Here is a 21,448-nt window from a genome sequence, read left to right on the forward strand (position 1 = left end):
TCCTGTTCTTTCTTCAAGGAAAGAGATTGTCTGGTTTTGGTGCCTCAGTGGGTCAGAGGTTGTGTTGCAGACACGTTTGTGTGATTGTCTTCCTTATATTCTAACACAAATTCTTACCTCAGTCGTGTTGTCCATACTTTATTTGCATGAATAAAGCAAAACTGGTTTCAGTTGTATCACATTTCATTTATTAAATGATCTCCATTGAAGCAGCTTCCTTTCTTCTTCTTTTCTGATTTTTATTTAAAACTTTTCATTTGATAAAATTTATATTTAAATTCAGTGTGTGTGTGTGTTTTTTTTTTTTTTTTTAATAAATTGATTGGTAACATCTTGTCACCTCTCAGTTAATTCAGTCAAGCCTAACCCAATATAAAACTCGCTCTCAATCACCTAATTTTACACCATCCTTAACTGCTTAACCACATTTCACTCGTAGACAACAACCACTTAAATACGCAGTTATGTTTTCATCGAGATCCAATCAGCATACTTGAGAAATTCCCGAAAATGTCGAAGCCCTAGCTCGTGTTAAAGTACGTGAGAAAAACAATGCTGCATCTGGCCCTTTATCCAGATCTCCAACAACAAGTAATGGGGGGTTGTTAATTCTAGGCTGAGATCCATCATCCATCCGAGTTTCTTGGAAATCCGATTAGTAGTTTTTGTGTAATCCTGCCGACAAACCAAGCAACCAACCAACTAATGGCTCTTTGGTGGAGGTGATAACAACCTGATGCATTCTCCGAAACCCACATCACAAAGGCATCCCTTTAAATCTTTTGTCCTTTCAGTTCAATTAAATTATAGCATGTAATCTTTTGATCCATACCTGCCTGATGCTTTCATGAACCATTACGTGGAGACTGGATGAGGGAAGAGGGCCATTATTATAAATAGCCTGATATATTTAAAAAGAAAAAAAAAATCAAGCTTTTAACTGTCGACCCTGTTACCCTCCATGTTCCTCATGGCCGACATGCACATTAACGCAGCTGTCCTTTTGAGTAAACGAGTGAAAAATCGTAATTAAGAATTTATGAATGATTGACCCACATTGTTGAGGTTAACAGCAGGTTAACAAAAAAAGCTTTTACGCTCAGTGGTCGGTTTACGAGGTGCTCCCAGCCGTCCGATCCAACCATCCTGTGATCAGTTCTGGTTTCACCATGTTCTGATTTATATTGAAACTGCTTTAGAGAGGTGTTCATCCAACCGTATGATCAATTTGGGAGTTTTTGGTGCAAGTGATCTGCTTCCTTTCCCAGGGTCACGATACTTGGACAGGCGTTCTATTATTTTGTCTATCACATTTATATCAGTGAGGGGTAGGATGACAAACAGAAACACCTTTCCCAGGGTCACGATACTTGGACATATTTGGACCATTTTGCCACTCTGCTGTTTAGCAGATCATTCACAGATTCACAGCCATCACTTTAAGCAACGTTTGACACTGCTGAACCCCCAGAAACCCCAGAGAAGCCTCCCCAAGCGTCTCGGTTGCTTGTCTGACATTTCCTCGTACTAGAAAGTCTGTGTCGCCCACCACAGCTTTTTAATGTGTACCCCTCTACCCGCTGACCTTCTCCAACAGAGGGAATAGTGTTATGGATTAAAGTCAAAGCTAAGTTTAAAAGGCACAACATGCGGAAATATTAGCCTTGAAGAAGGGGGGCAGACATCTCTCTCCACCCCCAGCGTGACCTTATTTTTATCTCTGATGTCTGCAGGAGGCCACCCTGGCAAATGTGTACAAGGATTTATTCATAGCAGAGTGTGTTGCTATATCAACATCAGCAAGAACACATCCATTTGTCAACCAATATACTTCCACTTTAGAGAGAAAATGAGTCACTACGAGTGCCTCCATTAACCATGACATCAACAGCTGTATCGTCAGATTTTGATCCACCCTGCCCCGCTTGGGCTTGCCGTGCCTGCCTCGCTGTGATGCGGTCACGTATGACTGCTATCTTTGGCTCAATGAAGTTACATCAAGAGTTTTCCTTTAACCTCAGCAGATGTGGGAGGAGGACCGGCAATTACAGTTATGGATTGGTCACAGCAGGCCTGAATATTAGAAGCACGAGTTGGGATAAAAATAGGAAAATACTTTGGGGCAAGACTTTGGGACTTTTGAGAGAAGAAATCTGGTTTTTACTCTCTTCCAAATAAAAGTTGATTTAATAAGCATTAATACATACCTTTTGTCTACCCACTGCTCTCAGCTGCAGTTGGCCTGGTGTGACCAGTGGCTGGTGTTCTGCTCTCCTTGTGCTTCTGTCAAACTGTGGTTATGCTTTGGTCCTGGTTTGTATGACAGGTCATCCAACCACACCAGGAACCAGAGGAGTACAGTAGTTGATCCAAACAGCAGTGCTCAAAGGCGAGGGGCGAAAAGCCGGCTGTCGTAGAGAGGAAGGCATTCATAATGTGGCACACAAAGATGGACATAAATAGTTAGGTAAAGAACGGATAATAAGAGGGCTTGAGGAGAAGTTCAGATCCCCCTTCCTTCCTCGGCACATCTGGCTGTGCGAAGTGAGCGTGAATACTCGATCGTTTGTTTCTGAAAGCTGCGGGCACAGCCCCAGTCGCACAGAAAACCACTACAGTCCACGTCTCAGATACCCGTTAGCATCTGTGTGTGACAAAGCTTTACAAATGGCATCTTGGTTAGGTTTAGGCAAAAAAAAAAGCCCTACTTGTTAGGTTCAGGAAAACATTCTAGATTATCTGATTTCACACGGGACATGAATCGGCTCCTCGGTAAAAGTCCTGTGTGTGACCCAACCTCCGTCCTCCATCCCCATTCGGACTCAGTCACTTCGTATATCATAGGTGGAAGGTGCCCTTTAGCACGTCATCCCGATGCTATGAGGTGCCAAGATAGAACAGATGCCAGGAGATGCCACGTGACAGAACGGTGGTATTTGATGCCGTGGGAGGAATAAATCCAGGCTCCACTAGCTCCTTAATGCTGCATTTGCCATTATTCTGTAATTAGTACCCAAACCGTAGCTGAAGGGGCTGCTGTTCAGCAGAAAGGCTAACTTAAAACAGACCCTCGTGGTTTGGTCCATGGTTTGGTTCTTAAAAACAAGAACCATCTTATGCTGAAGCTCATAACTGAAGGATTATTAATGCTGTCACTGTCAGGAACATGTTTACATCATAACTGTCACTATAAGCTGTGTGACATAATGGCTCTCATCGTGTCCAGTTCTTTTTCATTATGTTCTTGTTCTTAAGTTCACGTGTTCTTTAGCTGAAGAAGGCCGCGCAATTAAAAATAATCCTCCATACGGGTGAAGGTGCTCATGCTAAGAGCCGCCCTATTAAAGAGGATGTAAACATTTACTTTGAGACCACTGCCACGCTGATGGTAGGGTGCTCATTGCTGAACATCTGGATCTGGTCTAACACTGAGGCCTCGGTGGGAACCGTTTAGGTCTTGTTTGTCTTAAGCTGAGAGATCTCCATCCTCCCTGCTTATGAGAACAACTCCAAAGACGAGCTTCAAGTCTTATAGTTTTCCGATTTCCCCCCACAGAAAAGTCTGCTGTGTCATAACCGCTCTCACCACACCGACCACATTACATGTAACCATTTCAAGGGTTTATAAAAAAAATCACATGAATCGTGAACAGTTTGCCACAGAAGGGGGCTCCGGTCAGGTTGCCAGGTTTACTCTGCGATGCCACATAAACATGAGTTAGCCTGTGTATGTGCGTGTGTGGTGTGAGTCACTTTTATTGTTTACCTCGTGTGTAAAACTGCATCACTTCCTCTGAGATTTCCCTCCCCTGTGGCGAACGCTCGACCACGTGGCTGGAACGGGATGAACCGGAGGGTCTCATGTGAGGCCGATCGGAAGAATTTCCTCCTCTTTGTGCTCTGACACACTATCAAGACTGATAATGGGATCATGATCTCGAGCACTTGGTGTCATGGGAGCCGGCTAAAATGTCCAGCTGTGATGTACTGCGTTTTATTGAAAACTTCCTGAAAGACAACAATTGATATTCATCCTTGTAATGACTTCAGATGTATCCAACGCCGTGACACTTTATATACATTTTAATATGCATCATGGATGAATGTATTGGATGTATTGAAACATACAGTTAGAAGCAAATTGAAGGATCTTCTCTTATTACAGGAGGGTGATTTGTGGACATCACCTCATTTGACACATTTGCAATCATTAGGGAGGCATCAAGTGTTAGATTTGATGCCGTATGGTTGTGTTTTGGCTTGATAGGTTTACTTACCTCGGCGCTGAATCACTGTTCATTTCTGTCATGAGAAGCTTCCAGCTCCCTTCCAGCCTTCCGGTCTTCTGTCATCAATATCTGTCGCAGCTGCTGTGTACGTGGAAACAAGGGAAAGGTCCCAAATGTGGACTGACTGGTAGAGTACAATGATTGATCGCAGCAGGGACAGTATAGTGCGTATACAATGTGGACTCACAGAATGGTGAGGCAGGCAAGGGTCAACACCAGGAAGGAAGCCCAGACAGGAAAACAAATCCAGAGGGGCAAAGCAAGGCAGGTGGTGCTGGTGATCAACAGCAAGCAGGTCAAAATACAGATTACTGCAGGGAGAAGAATACAGATGTTTGCAACGTACAGGCCAGTGGATGTGGTGCAGGTATATGTGATTGGCTGATGAGGGAATGATGTGCAGGTGCATGGGAAGGGATGCCCAGGTGAGGAGGATCGCTGGGAGGAAAGTCAGAAGGGAGAGGGGTCTGAGAGAGGGCAAATATGGCTGAAGGGGGTCAGAGAGGCGGAATGAGCAGGAATGTACACAAAACAGGCGACACTGTGACAATATCCTGAGATAGAGTTATTTACGACCTTGTGTTACATTTCGTTTTTATTCCCAGTGTAGCATTTCTTCATTTTAGTACATTTAAAGGGTGCTACATGTAAGAATTGGCCACGTTTCAAATTCAAAACAAAAAGCAGGTAGCGTATCAGCAGTGACTGTTAACTGCTGCTATCTGTAGATATCCTTAACTTAACTCAGTTAGAAGTGCAGGTAGTGGTTCATACGGGGAGCTCGGGGACCAGGTGAGTGTTTGGACCAGGCTTGCTGGGGCTAGCTGGTTAGCATGCTAACTGCAACACATTTTAAAATAATAACATGAAAAACTGTAATTTCTTCACATTCTGTTGATAATATGAGTTATTTTTTTATGTTTTCAAATTAGATTCTGACACGTTGTCCCTTTAATTTATGTGTTAAAAAAAGCTTTCAAAACCACACTTTGGTGTTTTTGGACTATTTTACTGTGCACCATTTAAAGCCTATGCCATCTTACAGCGTGTTATGTCACTTTGTGTTATGTTGTGCAAGTGCAAAAGGGGAATTCCTGTAATAGGATCTCCACAAAGAGGATGGACAGACATTTCATTTTTGTGTTCCTGTCCTTCACAAACAGGATGGGGACTCACGGAGGTCCAGTGGAAAACCAGCAGGTGTTGGCTGACATCTTTCTGTTGTCATGTAAAGACCTCATAACTCCACTTGTGGTGATTCTCATAATTTAATTTCAAATCGAAGGATTATGTTGAACAAAGGCTTATGAAAGTCTTTTCGAAAAAACAGTCGGACACTTTTCAAAAATGCCTGAATGGTGTTCAGCATTAGAACAAGTCCTTTAAACTGGACCATTTGGGTATAGATGTTTTCAGACCGTGATGATTCCAGTCAGGATGGGTGTGGTGCTGTAGTCCTTTGGAAAAACATGGTTTGAAAGAGAAGGAGGAATCAGTGCTTCCAATGTGAGTGGAAAACTGACTTGCTGAGACAGGGAGGACACCCAGCATACGTCGTGCTATCACTCTTCACTTGACTTTTCATTTCCTGTGGCGAGGCTGCATCTGACTAATGACTGCTGAGGCTACAGGAGAGGACCAGTAGAGCTGGTTAGTCATGATACTATTCTGACACAACGCTGACGTGTTTATACGTCTATTGTCTTGTACACCATGGTTGCAAAGAAGTTACTATGTTGACTGAGGAGTGATTACGCAGTTGGAAAGTTTGTCCTAATGCATTATTTACATGCGTGATTCCTTTTGTTGTGAGGTTCTATTATAAGGATAAAGCTGGTGATATAATGCTTTTCTGCTGACGTAGCGATGTCACTTGGACAGAGCTATAGTTGGTAAGTGCTATTTGATTGATTCTGATTCATAAAAAACAGCATTGATTCCTCCCTCCTCTTTTAAAACCATTTTCCCCATTGCACCATCGCAGCACCACACCCTCCCTGGCTCCAACTGAATCAACACTGTTTTATAGTTTATCAAGTTTTATTGTTTTGACTTGTTTTGACACTGAATCATTCAGGCATTTTACAAAGTGTAAACTTGTCTCTGAAAAGGGTTTCATAAGCCCCAATAACTGAATGATGAATTTTCCTCGATGATGGAATGAGGCGACATGAGGTGGACTTTTTGTTTCCTCAAGTCTCAACAAGTGATGGGTTTCAATGAAATTCAGCATAGGCCTCAGTGACGTTTGCTTGATAGACACAAATCCAGAAAAATATTAAATACTTTGGTGATTCCTTCACTCTTTGCCTATCATCACCAGGTCGACATCTTAATTGACTAAACTTATGACATTCACATCCTCAGCTGTAGTTTTTGTTCAGCGCTAATTAGCAAACATTAGCATGCTAACAAGCTAAACCTAAGCACAAACACGTTAGCACTCAGCTTGAAGCACCACTGTCATTTAATTTCAACTAAATGTAACCAAAACAGAAAGAGCAGGGATGTAGACTCATAGTCTTTCTCCACTGTGTTATGCTTTTAACACTCGTTCCCAGTCTCCAGCCAATTCATCCCATGATATGAATACTCCAAAAAAGCAAATATGGACTTGCACTTAAGAAAACGGCTAAATCATTTCTCAAAAAAGATTGGCACTACATGTTTTTAGCACTACAACTTAAGTAAATTGTGTTTTTCTGGGTGAACTATGTTCAGCTGTGGATTTATCGAAAAAAGAGTATTTAAGGCACCAAGATGGTTTAGTCTACGTGCTTTTGACTTTTGAGAAAAAAAAAAATTGTGTCTGCGGTCAGTGTAATCAAGGAACATGTAATCTGGTGTAACAGTGTATCTCAGTGATGTCTTTTTAAAAGTTGCTCCAACGTGGAACAAGTGAGCAACACCATTAAAGCTTTACTCTTTTTTCTTTTTTTTCTTTCCGGGAGCTGTCTATGGAGGATGGTTGATGACCTCCACAGACACCGCCACTGTTGTGGACATTTCTCTGAGAGTTAAAGGCAACCCCCCCCTCTCTGATAATGCACTGTCTGTCCACACAACTAAGACAAATAACTACCAGGATGAGTGCACATCCTGTTTACGGCCATATTCTTCTGTTCTTCCAGAAGATTTCACAAGTCAATAAAAGGATCTTTTCAATCCACTTAAAAGTTTTTTTCCAAAATCATATACAATGAAAGAACTTGTAAAAAAAAAGAAAGTCTACAAAAATGGTTTACTGAAACATGTAAGTTCTTTTGAAGTAGACACAAGAAACCCTGTCTTTTGAAAGGCACAGTCAGGCCTCTGGCACGACAGCACACCAGAGTACAAAGAAACAGTGGAGCCACATTCTATTATGGGGTTTTTTCTCTGTGCTGGTCCACACCCCTGCCAGGATAATGGCCCGGTCCTTCACTGCTGCCCTGACAGTGAATGCAAACATTGAAGTTGTTCCTCCTTTGAGGCACGAAAATGTTCTAAAATGAGAACAAAACCTGGACGTCCAACTCTTTCGAATGGAATGCTTTAGTCTTTATGTTGTGTTTGACATTTTCTACGTAAAATCTTACAGTTACAGTTTAATACACAATATTTTATATTCAGCGATGTGTCAACAAAAGCAGCCGAGCGGGATGGTGAACAAGCGTGGACAGGTTTCTGCTCTGCTGGCCCATTCATTCAAGATCAAAAACATTCTGATCACTTCCCTGAGAATGTCCCCTCACAAGTGATACAGCAGTTTGTGTTGCACGGGTTATTATTGATGGCCGGTACTCCACTGCATTGTCTTCTGTCATGAAAAAAGGTTTCCCATTATTTTGCTCAGCCAGCTCACGAAACAATAGACAATGACAAAAAGAAAAAGTCAGGAGGCGAAGAATGTGGCTGATTGTATCTTTATCAGCCGCCATGTCAGTCCGCGAACTGAATTAACCACTTTGTGCGCCGTCTTGAATCCCCCCTTTTTTCACGAGTCTGTTCTAACAAACCAGCACATTATTAACGCGTAAAGTTATGCTTTTAAGATAACCTCAACTGCATACAGCAAATACCGCAATACTTTTTCCACACAAGGAGGCATTGTTAAAGTGTTTTAATTTCAGTTTACAACATAAATAATAATGTACAAAATGGTAATACTATGGTGGCACGAGCTATTTACAACTGTTAAAAATAATGTGGCATTAAAAAAATACATCGTAAAAAAAAGTGCTTTTCATCCTTAGATTTAAATTATGTTACTTATACATTTGATTATCTGCCTTTTTGAGTGCATTAACATTAAAGTGAGCCCCCTCCCCCCCAGCATCGACTCAGAGAGGCACCGCTGCAGTGTGTTGGCACGTCCCTGTCGGCTCCCAGAGGCTGTTTATCAGATGGGACTGGTTCCATTTGCAAAGCTGGTGTCGAAGAGAAGAAATGAAGAGGAGAAATGTTCAGGTTGAGCTTCATTCACACAGCAGATTTATTTGGATTTATCTGCCACATGCTTCCACTTAAAAAACTCAAGCCAGTAAACACTTCTTCAAAATGGCTTTTTAGAGGTATTTCGGTTGTTTTCTGTACTTTGTAAGAGTAAATACACAGGAAGTGAGAGGTACCTCAGTCGGGCAGGCAACCTAAAGATTTTGGAACTGTAATAACTCCGGCTTCAGGTCTTCTCTGGTGTCATATGAGCTATAGTGTCATCAAATAAGGAATTTGTGTCAGATTTTTGTTTCACTTCTGTTAATTGTATGTTAAAATGTTATTAGTTCACCAAATGTTGTTGTTTTAACGCATTCTTGATTAGCATTCCGCAATGTTAGTGTTAGTCACTGCCACTTTGAGAGAATAATGTAGTTTTGTAAAGTAAGTCTTAACCTTGGTTTAATGCAGTATGTGAAGGTTTCATGTCATCATATTGTTAATAAGAGGTTCATGTTAAAGGGAAGTTGCCCTGAGCTGATTAAGTTTATTAAAATTGTCATAGGAGACATATTATGCTCATTTTCAGGTTCATCGTTTTATTTTGGGATACACCTAGATTTACTTCCTTTAATGCTTAAAAAACACATCAGTTTACTCGGACAGCAAAGTCTTCCCAGTCTGTCCTAAATACTGTGTTGTAGCTCCCGTCTCTTTAAGGACCCCCCCAACCCAAAATCTCCTCTGATTGGTCAACTTACCCACATCTGACCCCGTGCCACTCGCCGTGTATCCAGTCGGCTATGCTATCTTCTCAGCCTCTATTTAGCTCCACTTCTACTGTAAATATCTGCGTGAATTATGCGAATGTGCGACACAGTGACATAGTGTGATGTCATGAAGTCACAGAAGGTGGGGCTACTGACGAGGCAGTTCAGGCACTATGTTTTCTGTGGGAGAGAGGAGCGCTACAACACACTGAAGGAAAGGGTAAAAAATGAAAACAATCTGTTATTTTTTTCTTTTTGTCAAATTTAGCCCACGGGAATGTCAACAAAATGGTTGTCACCTGAGTCAAGAAATAGGCCTCTGTTTCTGTATTGTTTTGAATTAGTTAATTCCTGCACTGAACTTGATTTTCAAAGGCTTCCTGATTCTTCCCAGCCTGAGGGAATTTTTTTTTCCCGATGCTGATTTCTATGTCACAGCCTGTTTTATTAAAGGACTTCCTGTTGACTTCCCTCGTTCTTGGAGCAAGTCCGAAAACATGCAGACATCTAGGTTTCCTTAAACAGCTCAAACACTCAAGAACAAGGGGGAAGAATCTGAACCTGCTGCGGAGTTAGTTACTTAGAAGTTACTGCATATCATTCACCTGCATGCTGTATTTGTTTTTACAGAAACATGCGCTGTAATTGATCTGTGCATTACAGTTAAAGGCAGAAAAGTGAAGAAAAAAACCAACAAGCAACAGAATTTACAGGCACGATCAAATATGACTCATGCATTGAAGAGTTAAGAGGAAAAAAAAACACTGGGCCTCACCCTTTTCTCCTCAGAAGGAACTTGTGTACACACAGAACAGCTATACAAGCAACTGTAAACAAAAGAAAGAAGAGAAAAAGAGAGTGATTCATTTGTTTTCGTATTCAAATTCTGTGAAATCGTGAAGTAAAAAGAGAAAACTTGTACATTACCTACTAAAACGGCCACAACACTGATTATAACAGGTACATATTCTGAAAGACACAAGCAGAGTTAAATGCAGAACATAGATAATCACCCACGTCCACATCCTGATGAGACCGGGGGCTCAATAACTCACCACTATCCCTGCTGGGTTCTACAGCGTGATTACGTATGTCTGCAAGTATAAAACAGTGTTATCAGTACATCACCACAACATCCAAGATGGGCCATTACAAACTAATATACCGATTAAATATTAGAGTATGTGTCAAACGATTTTGCTGGTTTCATATGTATCTCTATGTTGGATCAGTGAAGGGAAGAACGTCGACATATTAACTGGGACGGGGGCAGAAGGAGGGAGATGTGTCTGAGAATGTTAAATGACAGCTCTCTTCGGTCAGTAAATTAAAAACCATTATTGTTTGTTACGCAAACAATTAAAATTACAATGGGGGAGAAAACATGGAGTCGTAAATTGTGGTGTTAAAACGGGCAGTCTGACAACTTGGGAAATGTGCTTACTGACTTTCTGGTGAAGAGTTAATTGGGAAGATTGATAGCAGACTCATGTGTGGTGGTTGAATATGCAGCCATACTTTACAAAAAGACTAGAAACGGTCACAGACACTCGCTAATTAATATGTTGTATCTGGTTTGTTTGAAAGGTATACTATGCAGGATATTCCTATAAAATAAAAAAAAAACTCCCTCTCAATCATCACTTACGACCCAGTAGAAGTCTGTGGTGGTGTCTGTATCTGTGGAGACCCCACCCTGTTACCCGTATTATCTTATTTCCATAGTATTTTACTGTGTTCAGGACATTTCTGGGTGTCAACCTTTGGGCGGTTGTGTGTAGCACCCTGCCAATCATGTCTCAAAGTAGTAACTCAATAAAAAAAAATGTTTATCCTCTCTCCTCTCCTCTGCTCTGCTCTTTGTCATGGCTGTTTAAAAGCTTCGGGGCTGTGTGCCTGTTTGACCGAGGGTAGGACGGAGCTACACACACACAGACACGCAGAGCAGAGGTGAATCCTGCATTCACAGAAAATCTGAAGGGCTGTGTGGAGGCGTGGGCATTTTATCTGAGTCACTGCTTTGTTCTCGCCAACACCACCCGCCGTCTCTACATTCACTCCCTAGCTCGGTCGACCATCATTGCTCGCAAATCCTGCGTAATATGTCCACAATTTTTCATTTTACAGCGGGGTTATGCGCCATATTGTATCTTGACTGTTGCTTTCTGGAGTCTCTGATGGTTGCCTGGCACATTACTCCCCATAAAAGATAAAGTTTTACACCAGAAAGGCAATAAGCCTATTTCCCAAAATGAGTGAACTTTGTTAGTCTCTGTTTCTGTCTAAAAAAGGCAACAAAATAACTAAAATAATCCCATTCAGTGAGCTCTGAGCACATAAGCCCTTGCTGGACCCTCTAAAGGTTTAATTTCAGTTTTCCACACTGACGGTAACATTTGTTCTCCTTGTAAATAGTTTTGTGTATCCATGTGTAGCACAGGAGTCATTATATTTTATTCTGCTGTGCTGTTTTCCAAAACAAGATTACTTTCCCATTAAGGGCCATTTTGTAAGTATTACCTCTATTTTTTTTGATGCACAGATCCATTTCAGTTGCCTTAAAAGAAAACCAAGGCCAGACATTGTTATATTTCACTTGCGTTTCTTCCCTCCACTGAAACAACCAGGTAATTTAACTGAAATAACAAATCGCAAACTAAATACAAACAAATCACACAAAGTTTAGGGAAGCATCGGTTCATCGATGGTGCAGTTTAATTCAAAATCCACTGCACAGAAGTTATTAAATTTAAGCTTGTAATCACGAAACTTCCAAAGGTAATGGAGATTCAAGCTGGACTGCTTTTTCATTAAACTGTTCAATACCTTGAAATGATGTTGTTGATGTTTCACTGGCTGTAGTAGCTTTATCCTCAGCCGGCAAAGAGTGTCTACCACCTTGAAACAGAACGATAACAATGATTTCCATTTCCTCTCTAGTTTAAGCAGGATAAAAGTAGCTCGTAAAGCTGAGAATCCATTCCTCGGAAAAAAAAACAAAACACATGCAGCGTGCACATAATCCATTCATGCTACCAAGGGCTGTGCGTAAAAGATTTACAGTGTAATTACATGCTGATCGTCTGAGTTTTGAGACATTTTTCTGTACCTCGTAGTGTAGGTGACACAGCTGATGTTGCACTGGCTGTGTTAGCTTTAACTCTGTGAGCTGTGGATGTGGCAGGTGGGTCTGTGGAAGTGGACGCCTCTGTGACACGGAAAATAACCATTGTTCTCAAACATGCTGTGTGATTCTTGCAGTGACGAGTATTATCTTTAAATTCTTCCATAATATTTGAGTGATTTCTATACCTTGTGCCGGAGGTGTAGGTGTTGACGTGACCACTGTTGTTGTAATTTTTTCTGTTGTGACACCTATGAATAGAAACACTACTGAGTTTATCTGCTGTTGAAATGACTGTTTATAACCGTTCACGTGGTGGAGCATGTGAACAAATTTGATTTTACATGCAGAATGAGCAACACTTTAAAATAAGGGTACACATCATATACTTAATGCTTCACTAACGCATCGTTACTGATGATTTAATGCATGAATTCATGGAGGATATTTCAAGAATTTCAGTGTCTCACGATTAAGAAATGATCAATTCACTAAAACTTTACGTGATTAGTTCATACTTCTTATGTAAAAGGGGCAATGTGTACACATTTGTTTTGAAAAACATTTCAGAATTGACAAAAAAATACCAACCAAAAGAGAAGAAATAACTATTTTGATGTTGATGTTTTTTCCATCGCAGATAGCACGCTAACCAGCTAGCCTCCAAAGCTAAAGACTCTCCCGGTGCTCTGAGCTCCTGGTCCAGAATGCTAGCGGCGCGGCTAATCGAGCTAACTGCCTAATGACAGTTACAGTTAGCAACAGCTAGCGGTTGCTCTCCTGATATGCCGGCCCTTATTGGCTTCGAGTGTGAACTCAACAGTCGGCCAATTCTTACATATTGCACCTTTAAGGAATGCTAAATCACAGTTATTTCATGTGGCTTGACATCCATTTAAAGGGAGCTGGATTTCAGTTGCATAAAACTTTATTTTTGTGGCTGTGTTTTACTTGATATGGTAAAAAAAAGATCAAACTGGGATTATTCTGCTACAACTGCTACATGACTTACGATTAGTGGAAATGATGAAAAAACATTTTAACCGTGGTGATGTCAGGAAAAACAATCCCGCACATCGCCCACTTGCAGTTAAGTTTATTGACAACAATGTTTCGGTACTTAGGCCTTCATCAGGTTATCTCATCATGATGACGTGAAAACTGGTGGGGTGCAAAAAAAGTCCCTTACATCTGGTGATCAGAATGTGTAGGTCAGGGCCTCAGGATATTGCACTTGGCCATGTTCCGATTTCAATAATATTTAGAATAACTGTGCAGCCCTAGTTCTGGTCTGAGTTTGATTTTCTAAAAAAAACACCAGCATAATATTTTCATGAGAGCAGGCCCCATTGTGCTTTCAAAGAGCAAACACGTGGGTCTGAAATAAAGTTTTAGGTGACTGGAGTCGCAGTGATTAACATTCTTTAACTGATGATCTATTAAATGTGAACCAATCATGTAAATCATAGTGACCTGATTATTTGTTAATGGTCAACAGGAGTTCATGTATTCATGCATGAAGTCATCACGAGTCATGCATTAGTTAAGCATTACTTATGTATATGATTTGTACGCTGATTATAAACTTCTGTGTCTACAAATGACATGTTCAAACCTCGCCTGGTGGAAAACTGTACTCAGTGTAGTGTTTTTGACCAATGACTTAGTTTTTGATAAGAGGATGCTCTTAAGTCAGTATTAATGAGAATGTGAGTGTGGCAGTTAGTAAACAAACAAACAGCTTGGGGTGAGCACACACACGAGTGGCGAGTACAAAAACGCTGTGAAGATTGGACGTAGCTTTATAAGGAGTGTGCTGAGGTGATGATGCTCAAACTTGCCAGCAGTGACACCATAGCAACACCTACACTATGTGCTCTTTAGCTGAATGCAGTAAACTACAGATGAGTTTAACAATTTGGTGCCTGGCAGCGCACCGTGAAGTTGCAGCTGAGCATGCGGCATCGGTTAGATGTAACAAGACCGCGTCTGTGGTTTCGTAGGTTTTCACCCATTAACTGCAAACCATGCATGACATTACAAGCCGATATTTGACTGCACAACAGCGGTTTCCTGACTGATTCATTACATTCCAGGCAGCCGCTGTTTGAACACTGACTTCACGGCAGTACAATGTACTTAAGCTGATGAATGCAATGCTTTTATCTGTCTGACTCACATATTTGATGTGTAAATGTCCTTGAACACACCAGATCGGACAGTTGGGAACAGTTTGCTGACTGCTGCTTTATCTTTGTCAGTGCCTGCGAGCTGATTTCCATATCGCTGCGCAAAGAGTAGACCTTTTTAACACAGCGGCCATTTTCCTCTGATGTCAGGCTCTGGGTGACTCACTGCTGTGCGAGTCGTATAAAAATAATAATCTGACAAACCACTTTTACTTGTCTGCCTTCTAAATGACTGGCGACTGAAGAGACAGTGGATGGTGAAAATCCAGCAGGTAACATATTAGCTGACGTCAGACAGCAACTAAAATTAGCTTCCAACCATTACCGCACCGTTACAAGATGTGCGATGATATTTCAGACTCAGTTGACGTCTTTCCTAAAATTTTATTGTGTTACACTACGAAACAGCACCGTTAGCTGCAAAGTTTTTGAATGCTAACATTAGCTGCTGTCTTAACAGTCAATAATGGGGTTTAAAATATGTTGCTTTACCTTTAAAAAAGCCCAAAGTATGGTTAGATTTTCACTAGCAACAGTCGTTTCAGTGCCCATCACCGGGGAAGCAGTCAAATGACAATAACAGTAACAAACTGTAAGATTCCCAACGTCTGTGCAACTTTCAACCTGGAAGGCACAAACAGTGCGAAATTGAGTTTCGCACCCTGAACCTGATGCTGGAGAAAAATGGCTCTTGAGTGAATTAGGTCCATCCCATCAACTGGAAATGTATTTACAAATGTAAATCATTTACTTTATCTAAAAAAAAAAATGTAATCTAGAGTTTTACAAAGGTTCAAACATGCAAAGCTTCCTGTGCGGCCGTCAGATAACTTAAACGGCACTTGATATTCATGAAGTTTTGTCTACCGCAGCCTTCCTCTGACTCATCGGTGTAAAGAGGTCAAACACATGGATGGATGGAGTCTGCTTACTTTTGCATTCAGGAGGCTCAGAATCGTATTCACCACTGTCGCTGCACACAAGTGTGTCCTTCCCGACGAGGGTGTATCCGTCATCACAGGTGTATCGTATGACCTGTTCATATGTTGGGTAGTCTTCCGACTCCCACGAGCGTTTGCCATGGGCCACTTCAGCAGGTATATCACATGTTACAACTGAGGAATCAAACAGACAGACAAATGGGTGTTTTCACGCATTCTTGAAAAAAAATGATAACAAAGAAAGGGAGAAACGGAGGAAGACAAACTGCTTTGCAAAGACGGAACAAACAAAACTGGCGCTGCATAAACAGCTTGTGTAAGAGAAGAGAAACAGAAGAACATACCAAACATTAGAAATAAGAAATACAAAGTAAGACACACGTACGTTCACACTTTGCTCTTCCGGTCCATCCTGTTACAAGGCACTGTTTGTAGCTGTTCCCACTAACCTGGTACCTGTTGACGGAGGCACGACTGTTTATTTAGGGCGGGACTGAAACTGTAAGAGTCATGATGGTGTAATGCAGCGAGGAGGAATTTTCAACGCTGAAACCAAATTCTGACAAGAGTTTATTCCTGAACTATGCATCAACGGCTCCCTCAGCACGAAGAGCCAAGTTTCTGATCAGCGAAAGTCTGATGTAACACTCTCTGGCCGCGGCTCTGTTTGTCTTTCACGACCACCAGATGTTTTCCATCAGCGAAATCCACCTCAACATCGGTGTTTCTAGGTGTATCCGCCAGCAGCGCTGTCTGGTAGACAACTGACTGCGAGCACAGTGATCTACTGAAGGCTCCCTGAGTGTGTGTTGTCTTTGGATCTGCCTCGTGTCGCCACTTGCTCCTCTTAACGAACTAGTTATTTTAAGGTGTAATTCGAACAGTCCGATTTCCTCCCGTTAACATTTGGACTCACCCTGTATCACATGTTATCCTTATTGTAGCACCAAACAGGGTACCATGACTGGCATTGAAGATCATGTGCGGCTGCATTTTAGGGGGACCACAGTCCTTCTCTGCGACATAAAAACAAACAGGGGAATGTTGATGCTGGACCTCTATGAAACGACAGAATAAAAACGTTTGATAAAAGTGTCAGTAGAGTTACAAAAGTAAAAGTATCCGGGACTCACTTTTGCATATGAGATCTGGCTCAGTCCACTTAGTGTCAGCGCAGGTTGTGACCCCAGAGCCGCTCTCTTTAACATATCCATTGGCGCACTCCAACGTCACGTCGGAACCTTCCGGAAATTTGTTCATTAGAAGTGCTTCGTTGGATAAGACGATGTTTTCTCCTCCCTGAGGTTGGGGACAGTCAGCTGGAGAGAAAACAGGAGAAATCACTCAGCTTTAGTCAAAGAAAAATGGAAAACATGACAGCCTGTAATGTCATGAAGTAGGAAAGAAATAAAGCTGATTTACAGTCTCGAGATGTGAGAAAATGCCTTAAACATTTATAAAGACTTGTGATTTATATTATATAATTAGAAGTGTTATTAATGGTTAATAAATCACCAACCAATACCACCACCACCAATACTACTACAACTACTAATAATAATTATAACAGTATACATTTTATTTCTATAGCACCTTTTAAAGCATAGTCACCAAGTGCTTTACAGTACAAATAAAAACTAAATCCAACAAAATTACAATAAATACAAGTTTTTATATAGATAACTACTGTGAAAATGTAATATATATAATAATAGTCAAGAGGAAACAAAAATACACAATAAAACAAACAAGAAATAAATCAAGTAAAGACATAGTGGTAGACTTTGAGGGCCAGGAGCAAAAAAATCAGTTTAAAACTAAAACATAAAAAGGGCACCAGCTGTACGCGGCAACACTTCGTCTCGGAGGACAGTCCCATTCAAACCTTAAAAGTGATAATCCAAATCTTAAAACCTATGCTGAGATGTGCAGATAGCCAGCGTAATGAAGCTAGTATCAGGGTTTCACAGTATGCGCTCCTTTTGTCTGAATTTGTAAGGAGTCTGACGGCGGCATTTCAAACTTTCAGAGTGTGGAAAGGTTGTGTTTGCTTAAGCATGAGTAGAGTGAGTTACAGTTATTTAAACCCAACGTGATGAATGCCTGGATGAACAGTTTCCAGGTACTTTGGGGACAGAAAAAGGAGCGGATCTTGAAAAAAAACAAGACTGTCAGAGTCAGTGTCTCTGTCTCTCCCCTGCAGCCGCATTCCCTGTTCCCAGGCCTCCTTCTAATGCCTTTTTTTTCTCCCATTCACCCTCCAGATGCCCTCCGACGTTCCCTCCCTTCCTTATCAGCTGACCTTCCCTGCCCACCTGTCCCCACTCCTCTCCTCAGTTCAGTGTTCTCAGCCCATTTCAATTAACCCCTTAAGTTAAGTTCATCCATAAGACACTGAAGTTGTCCTGTCTGCATCTCATCTCTGTGACGTCTAAAGCTTTATGATTATACACAGTCACAGAGAACACCCCTCAGTTGTCAAGTGTTTCTAATTGGTTATAGTTCAGTTATAAATGTTGGTAATCTATTAAAAGTACTTTCCTCAGTTTCCTCAGTTATTCCTCAGTTTCTAATAAGTCACAATTCAGCGGTCATAATTGTTAATAAGTCATTAATAAACAGCGGTTAATCCATTAAGTCTCACACTGTTCGTGGTCTTTGGTCTAAGGAAGTGGTTATATCTATAAATCATTATTTACAAATAATAAAGCCTTGAACAATGAATAAAACCTGTAAACTGTGGCTTATTCTAGACAGTGGTGCCAAAAAAAAAAAAAAGAAAGAAAGAAAGAAAAACTCCCTTCCAAAAAAGAAGTAGGTGGTGTCTCTGTGGTGGAGCAGAGAACTTCTAGCACAGTCTGCAGTTGATATTGGCATCTCAGCACTTAATGGAATTATTCTGTCTCTGTGGAAATCACTGTAATATTTCTCAAACACGCAGAGGAGTGAACCGCAGTAGAGGATTTATGTCTCGTCCTGGCACTTCATCTAACAGCAACAACAACAACAAAAAAGAACTACTTCGGGAGTTTTCACACACAGATGACAAAATGTGATGGTGTGTTTACAGCACCCGCTCTGTTCAGCACATCTGTACAATGTGTATGTTTATAACTGAACTTCTGGTTAAAAGCTGGTGTTTGAGCTGGACTGCATTATACTGAGAGCTGCTTCTAATTTGTGCTCCTCTGCTCATTCATAACACATGAGGTGGGGCGAATATTAGAAACACCTGCAGTGCAACACCGGCTTTGACTAGAACCTCACAGCTCAGACATGTTAACACTTCTATGACAGTGTGAACAAACAAAACAAACATTATAGGCACCATAAAAGTAGAAGCACTTGTATTGGATTGCATTAGACTGCACAAGTGCTCTTAATAAAGTGGTTAAAATCTACATTTCCTTTGTTTTACACACTTTTCACATGGAAAAATGTGTATTTTTAATGTTCGGTTTGTATAAAATGATCTTATTCCCTCCTCTTTATTAAAAAAAAAAAGTTATAAAATCATAAATGTGAGGTCTGAATAGTAAAGTAGCTCGTTTACAGTTATTTTTCCGAGGAGCTGACAGCCTGGTTCTCTCTCGCTGCAGCTCTCATGTGACTTTGAGCGTTGATAAATATTATCTCATTAAGCAGACTGTGAGCTGTGTGAGGGGATGCAGCGTTAGTACTGACCTGCTGCCTTCAGGACAAAGATGTACATTAACAGCAGAGGTCGGACTCGCAGCCGTCCACAGGTGTCCAGCAGAACCTCCATGCCGGGCCGCGGTGATGAGACGACAAAAGATCCCGGCGGTGTTCCTCCTTCAGTCCGTCACGCTTCTCCAGAGAGGCGGCGAACACACGCGACTCGCTCCGCTGCCGGCAAACAGTGATCCTGCCCCTGAACGCACCACGACTATCAGTGCTGTCTGTCAAGGTAACTTCAACAACCAGGAAGTGGGAATACACCGCCTTCATAATAAAAGCACAGCTTTTTTTTCTACAGAAAACGTGCATTACATTCTTGTAGTTTATATTGTGTACATGAAGACTATCTAAATTTAAAAGCCATTTTCCATTCTCTATCTTATATTTATGTTACTACTTTTCACAAGTTGTTAAACCATCACAGTATATATCTTTAAGTACATTACCTGACTATATCCTCTTCTTACCTGTCCATAATTGGTTCTAACTTGCCTGCATTGTAGTATATTCATTTTCTCACCCTTCACACCAGCCACAGGCAGCCCTAAAGTATCATACATTCTGTTTCAAGTCAGATAAGTGTTGTTTTTCCTCTTGTTCCGACAGTGAAATATCTGAGTTGTGTGGAATGATGCATGTGCAGAGTTGGAACACTAGAAGGCTCAATTCATATTTGTTAATAAACATGTATGTTTTTTTACTGCGCTAATTTAAAATCTGATTTATAAGAGGCGAGCCGACGAGCATGATTTGTGACATCACAAACGGTGTGGAAGCCAATCCCGGCCCAATTAACTCAAATCGAATCAATTTTATCTATATAACCTAAAAGCTCATTGCCTCAGCTTTACAATGTACACAATGAACAACATCCTCTGTCCTTAGACCCTTAAGTTGAGTCAGGGGGAAAAAAAACCTTTTGACAGGGTAAAAAGCTGAAGGAAGAAACCTCAGGAGGAGCCACAGATGAGGGCTACAGAACAAAAAGACAAAATCACAGTCTACAAATTTCATTGCTAGAATGTCTCAAACAAGTTGAGTATTATATCATATAGAATATATAAAATGTGTGATGTGGATCCCTGCAGCCTGAGAATGAGAATGGACTTCAGTGCAGCTGTTAAAATTTGTGAAATTAAAAATATTTGCATTTTTTACAAACATATTCCAGAATTTTTAATGTAAGAAAAAGTGTAAGTGCCATTATACCCCCTCAAAAAACTATGTCTGACACACATTAAATCTTTTTAATATGAGCCTACTAACATGTAGAGGGGAACTTTGATTTCATTTTATTCTGTTTTATCTCTATATTTTAACTTCTGTTCTGTTATGTTTAATGTTTTGAGTTTCATTATCTAATGCTCTGATTTCACTTACACAAATTTTGTTTGACACATTTTCTTACTGGCCCGGAGAAGAGTATTTTATTTACAGCTGTTCAAGCCTTTATATAAAAAGCATCTTATTTTGAAAGGCTGGGGAGGAAGTTTCGCCTTTAAAGCTGTTTTCCCTGTCAGACGCGTCACGGCTGACACCAGCAGGGCAAAAGTTTCAGGGTGAGCGTGTCAAAGGCGAGTTGACACAATGGATGACGTTTGGAGAAGCTCATTAAAGGAGGTGAGCGTTATTCTAATGAGCGGTGAACTAACGCAAGCTCACAGCCTGTCAGCCAGTTGGAGCAGCTCTGTGGTTTCCTCCTCAGAGGTGGAGATGTCTCCACAACTGTTGCCACAGACAAAGTGGAAACATAACTGGGGTGTGTCCTGGAAAGAAAGAAGGGGGTATTCCCTCTGTGGTTCCTCTTTTAGTGGGAGTCCTTAATTCTCTCCCCTGTTATGACTCACCAACAAGTTTGTAGAGTCTCACCAGGACAACACGATCAATCTCAGGGTAATCACACTTCAATATATGCCTGAGTGAGCAACAACAGTTTGCGGTTTGAGTCACTTTGTGGGGTTTTGTGTTATTGTCATGGATACATTCCACAGCTGAGGGCCGAGCCTCGTTGCCTCACGCA

General features: G+C 41.1%; 1 protein-coding gene and 1 long non-coding RNA gene across 5 annotated transcripts; both read right to left on the minus strand.

Moving 5' to 3' along the window:
* Nucleotides 1-1,877: 1,877 nt before the first annotated feature.
* LOC119021575 lies at nucleotides 1,878-4,621 on the minus strand. Its single transcript, XR_005075649.1, has 4 exons — nucleotides 4,477-4,621; nucleotides 4,278-4,370; nucleotides 3,767-4,008; nucleotides 1,878-2,408 (listed from the first exon to the last, which is right to left on the minus strand). It is a non-coding gene; the product is annotated as an uncharacterized LOC119021575 (long non-coding RNA).
* Nucleotides 4,622-8,374: 3,753 nt separating this feature from the next.
* On the minus strand, nucleotides 8,375-19,638 carry im:7151449 (complement decay-accelerating factor, GPI-anchored). Of its 4 annotated transcripts, XM_037102106.1 has the most exons (13): nucleotides 19,414-19,637; nucleotides 16,863-17,048; nucleotides 16,646-16,745; nucleotides 16,115-16,185; nucleotides 15,721-15,903; nucleotides 12,788-12,850; nucleotides 12,585-12,683; nucleotides 12,302-12,373; nucleotides 10,531-10,569; nucleotides 10,403-10,444; nucleotides 10,251-10,302; nucleotides 8,900-8,975; nucleotides 8,375-8,698 (listed from the first exon to the last, which is right to left on the minus strand). In XM_037102106.1, the coding sequence occupies exons 1-12, from the start codon at nucleotides 19,493-19,495 to the stop codon at nucleotides 8,918-8,920; spliced, it is 1,047 nt and encodes a 348-aa protein (XP_036958001.1). In that variant the 5' UTR covers nucleotides 19,496-19,637; the 3' UTR covers nucleotides 8,375-8,698; nucleotides 8,900-8,917. The 4 variants fall into 4 exon arrangements, with proteins under 4 accessions (XP_036958001.1, XP_036958003.1, XP_036958002.1 ...); XM_037102108.1 differs by lacking the exon at nucleotides 12,585-12,683 and having other exon boundaries at nucleotides 19,414-19,638; XM_037102107.1 differs by lacking the exon at nucleotides 8,900-8,975.
* Nucleotides 19,639-21,448: the final 1,810 nt, after the last annotated feature.

This window comes from Acanthopagrus latus, chromosome 6 (assembly GCF_904848185.1).
Source record: "Acanthopagrus latus isolate v.2019 chromosome 6, fAcaLat1.1, whole genome shotgun sequence".
NCBI lineage: Eukaryota > Metazoa > Chordata > Actinopteri > Spariformes > Sparidae > Acanthopagrus > Acanthopagrus latus.

What these genes read in the sequence shown, in the direction of transcription:
- im:7151449 (XM_037102106.1), bottom strand. Translation starts at nt 19,495, where the DNA reads ATGGAGGTTCTGCTGGACACCTGTGGACGGCTGCGAGTCCGACCTCTG. An exon ending in ACCTACACCTCCGGCACAAG is followed by an intron (nt 12,684 to 12,787) that starts GTATAGAAATCA and finishes TCCGTGTCACAG; the next exon opens with AGGCGTCCACTTCCACAGAC. An exon ending in TTCCTTCTGAGGAGAAAAGG is followed by an intron (nt 8,976 to 10,250) that starts GTGAGGCCCAGT and finishes ATGACACTATAG; the next exon opens with CTCATATGACACCAGAGAAG.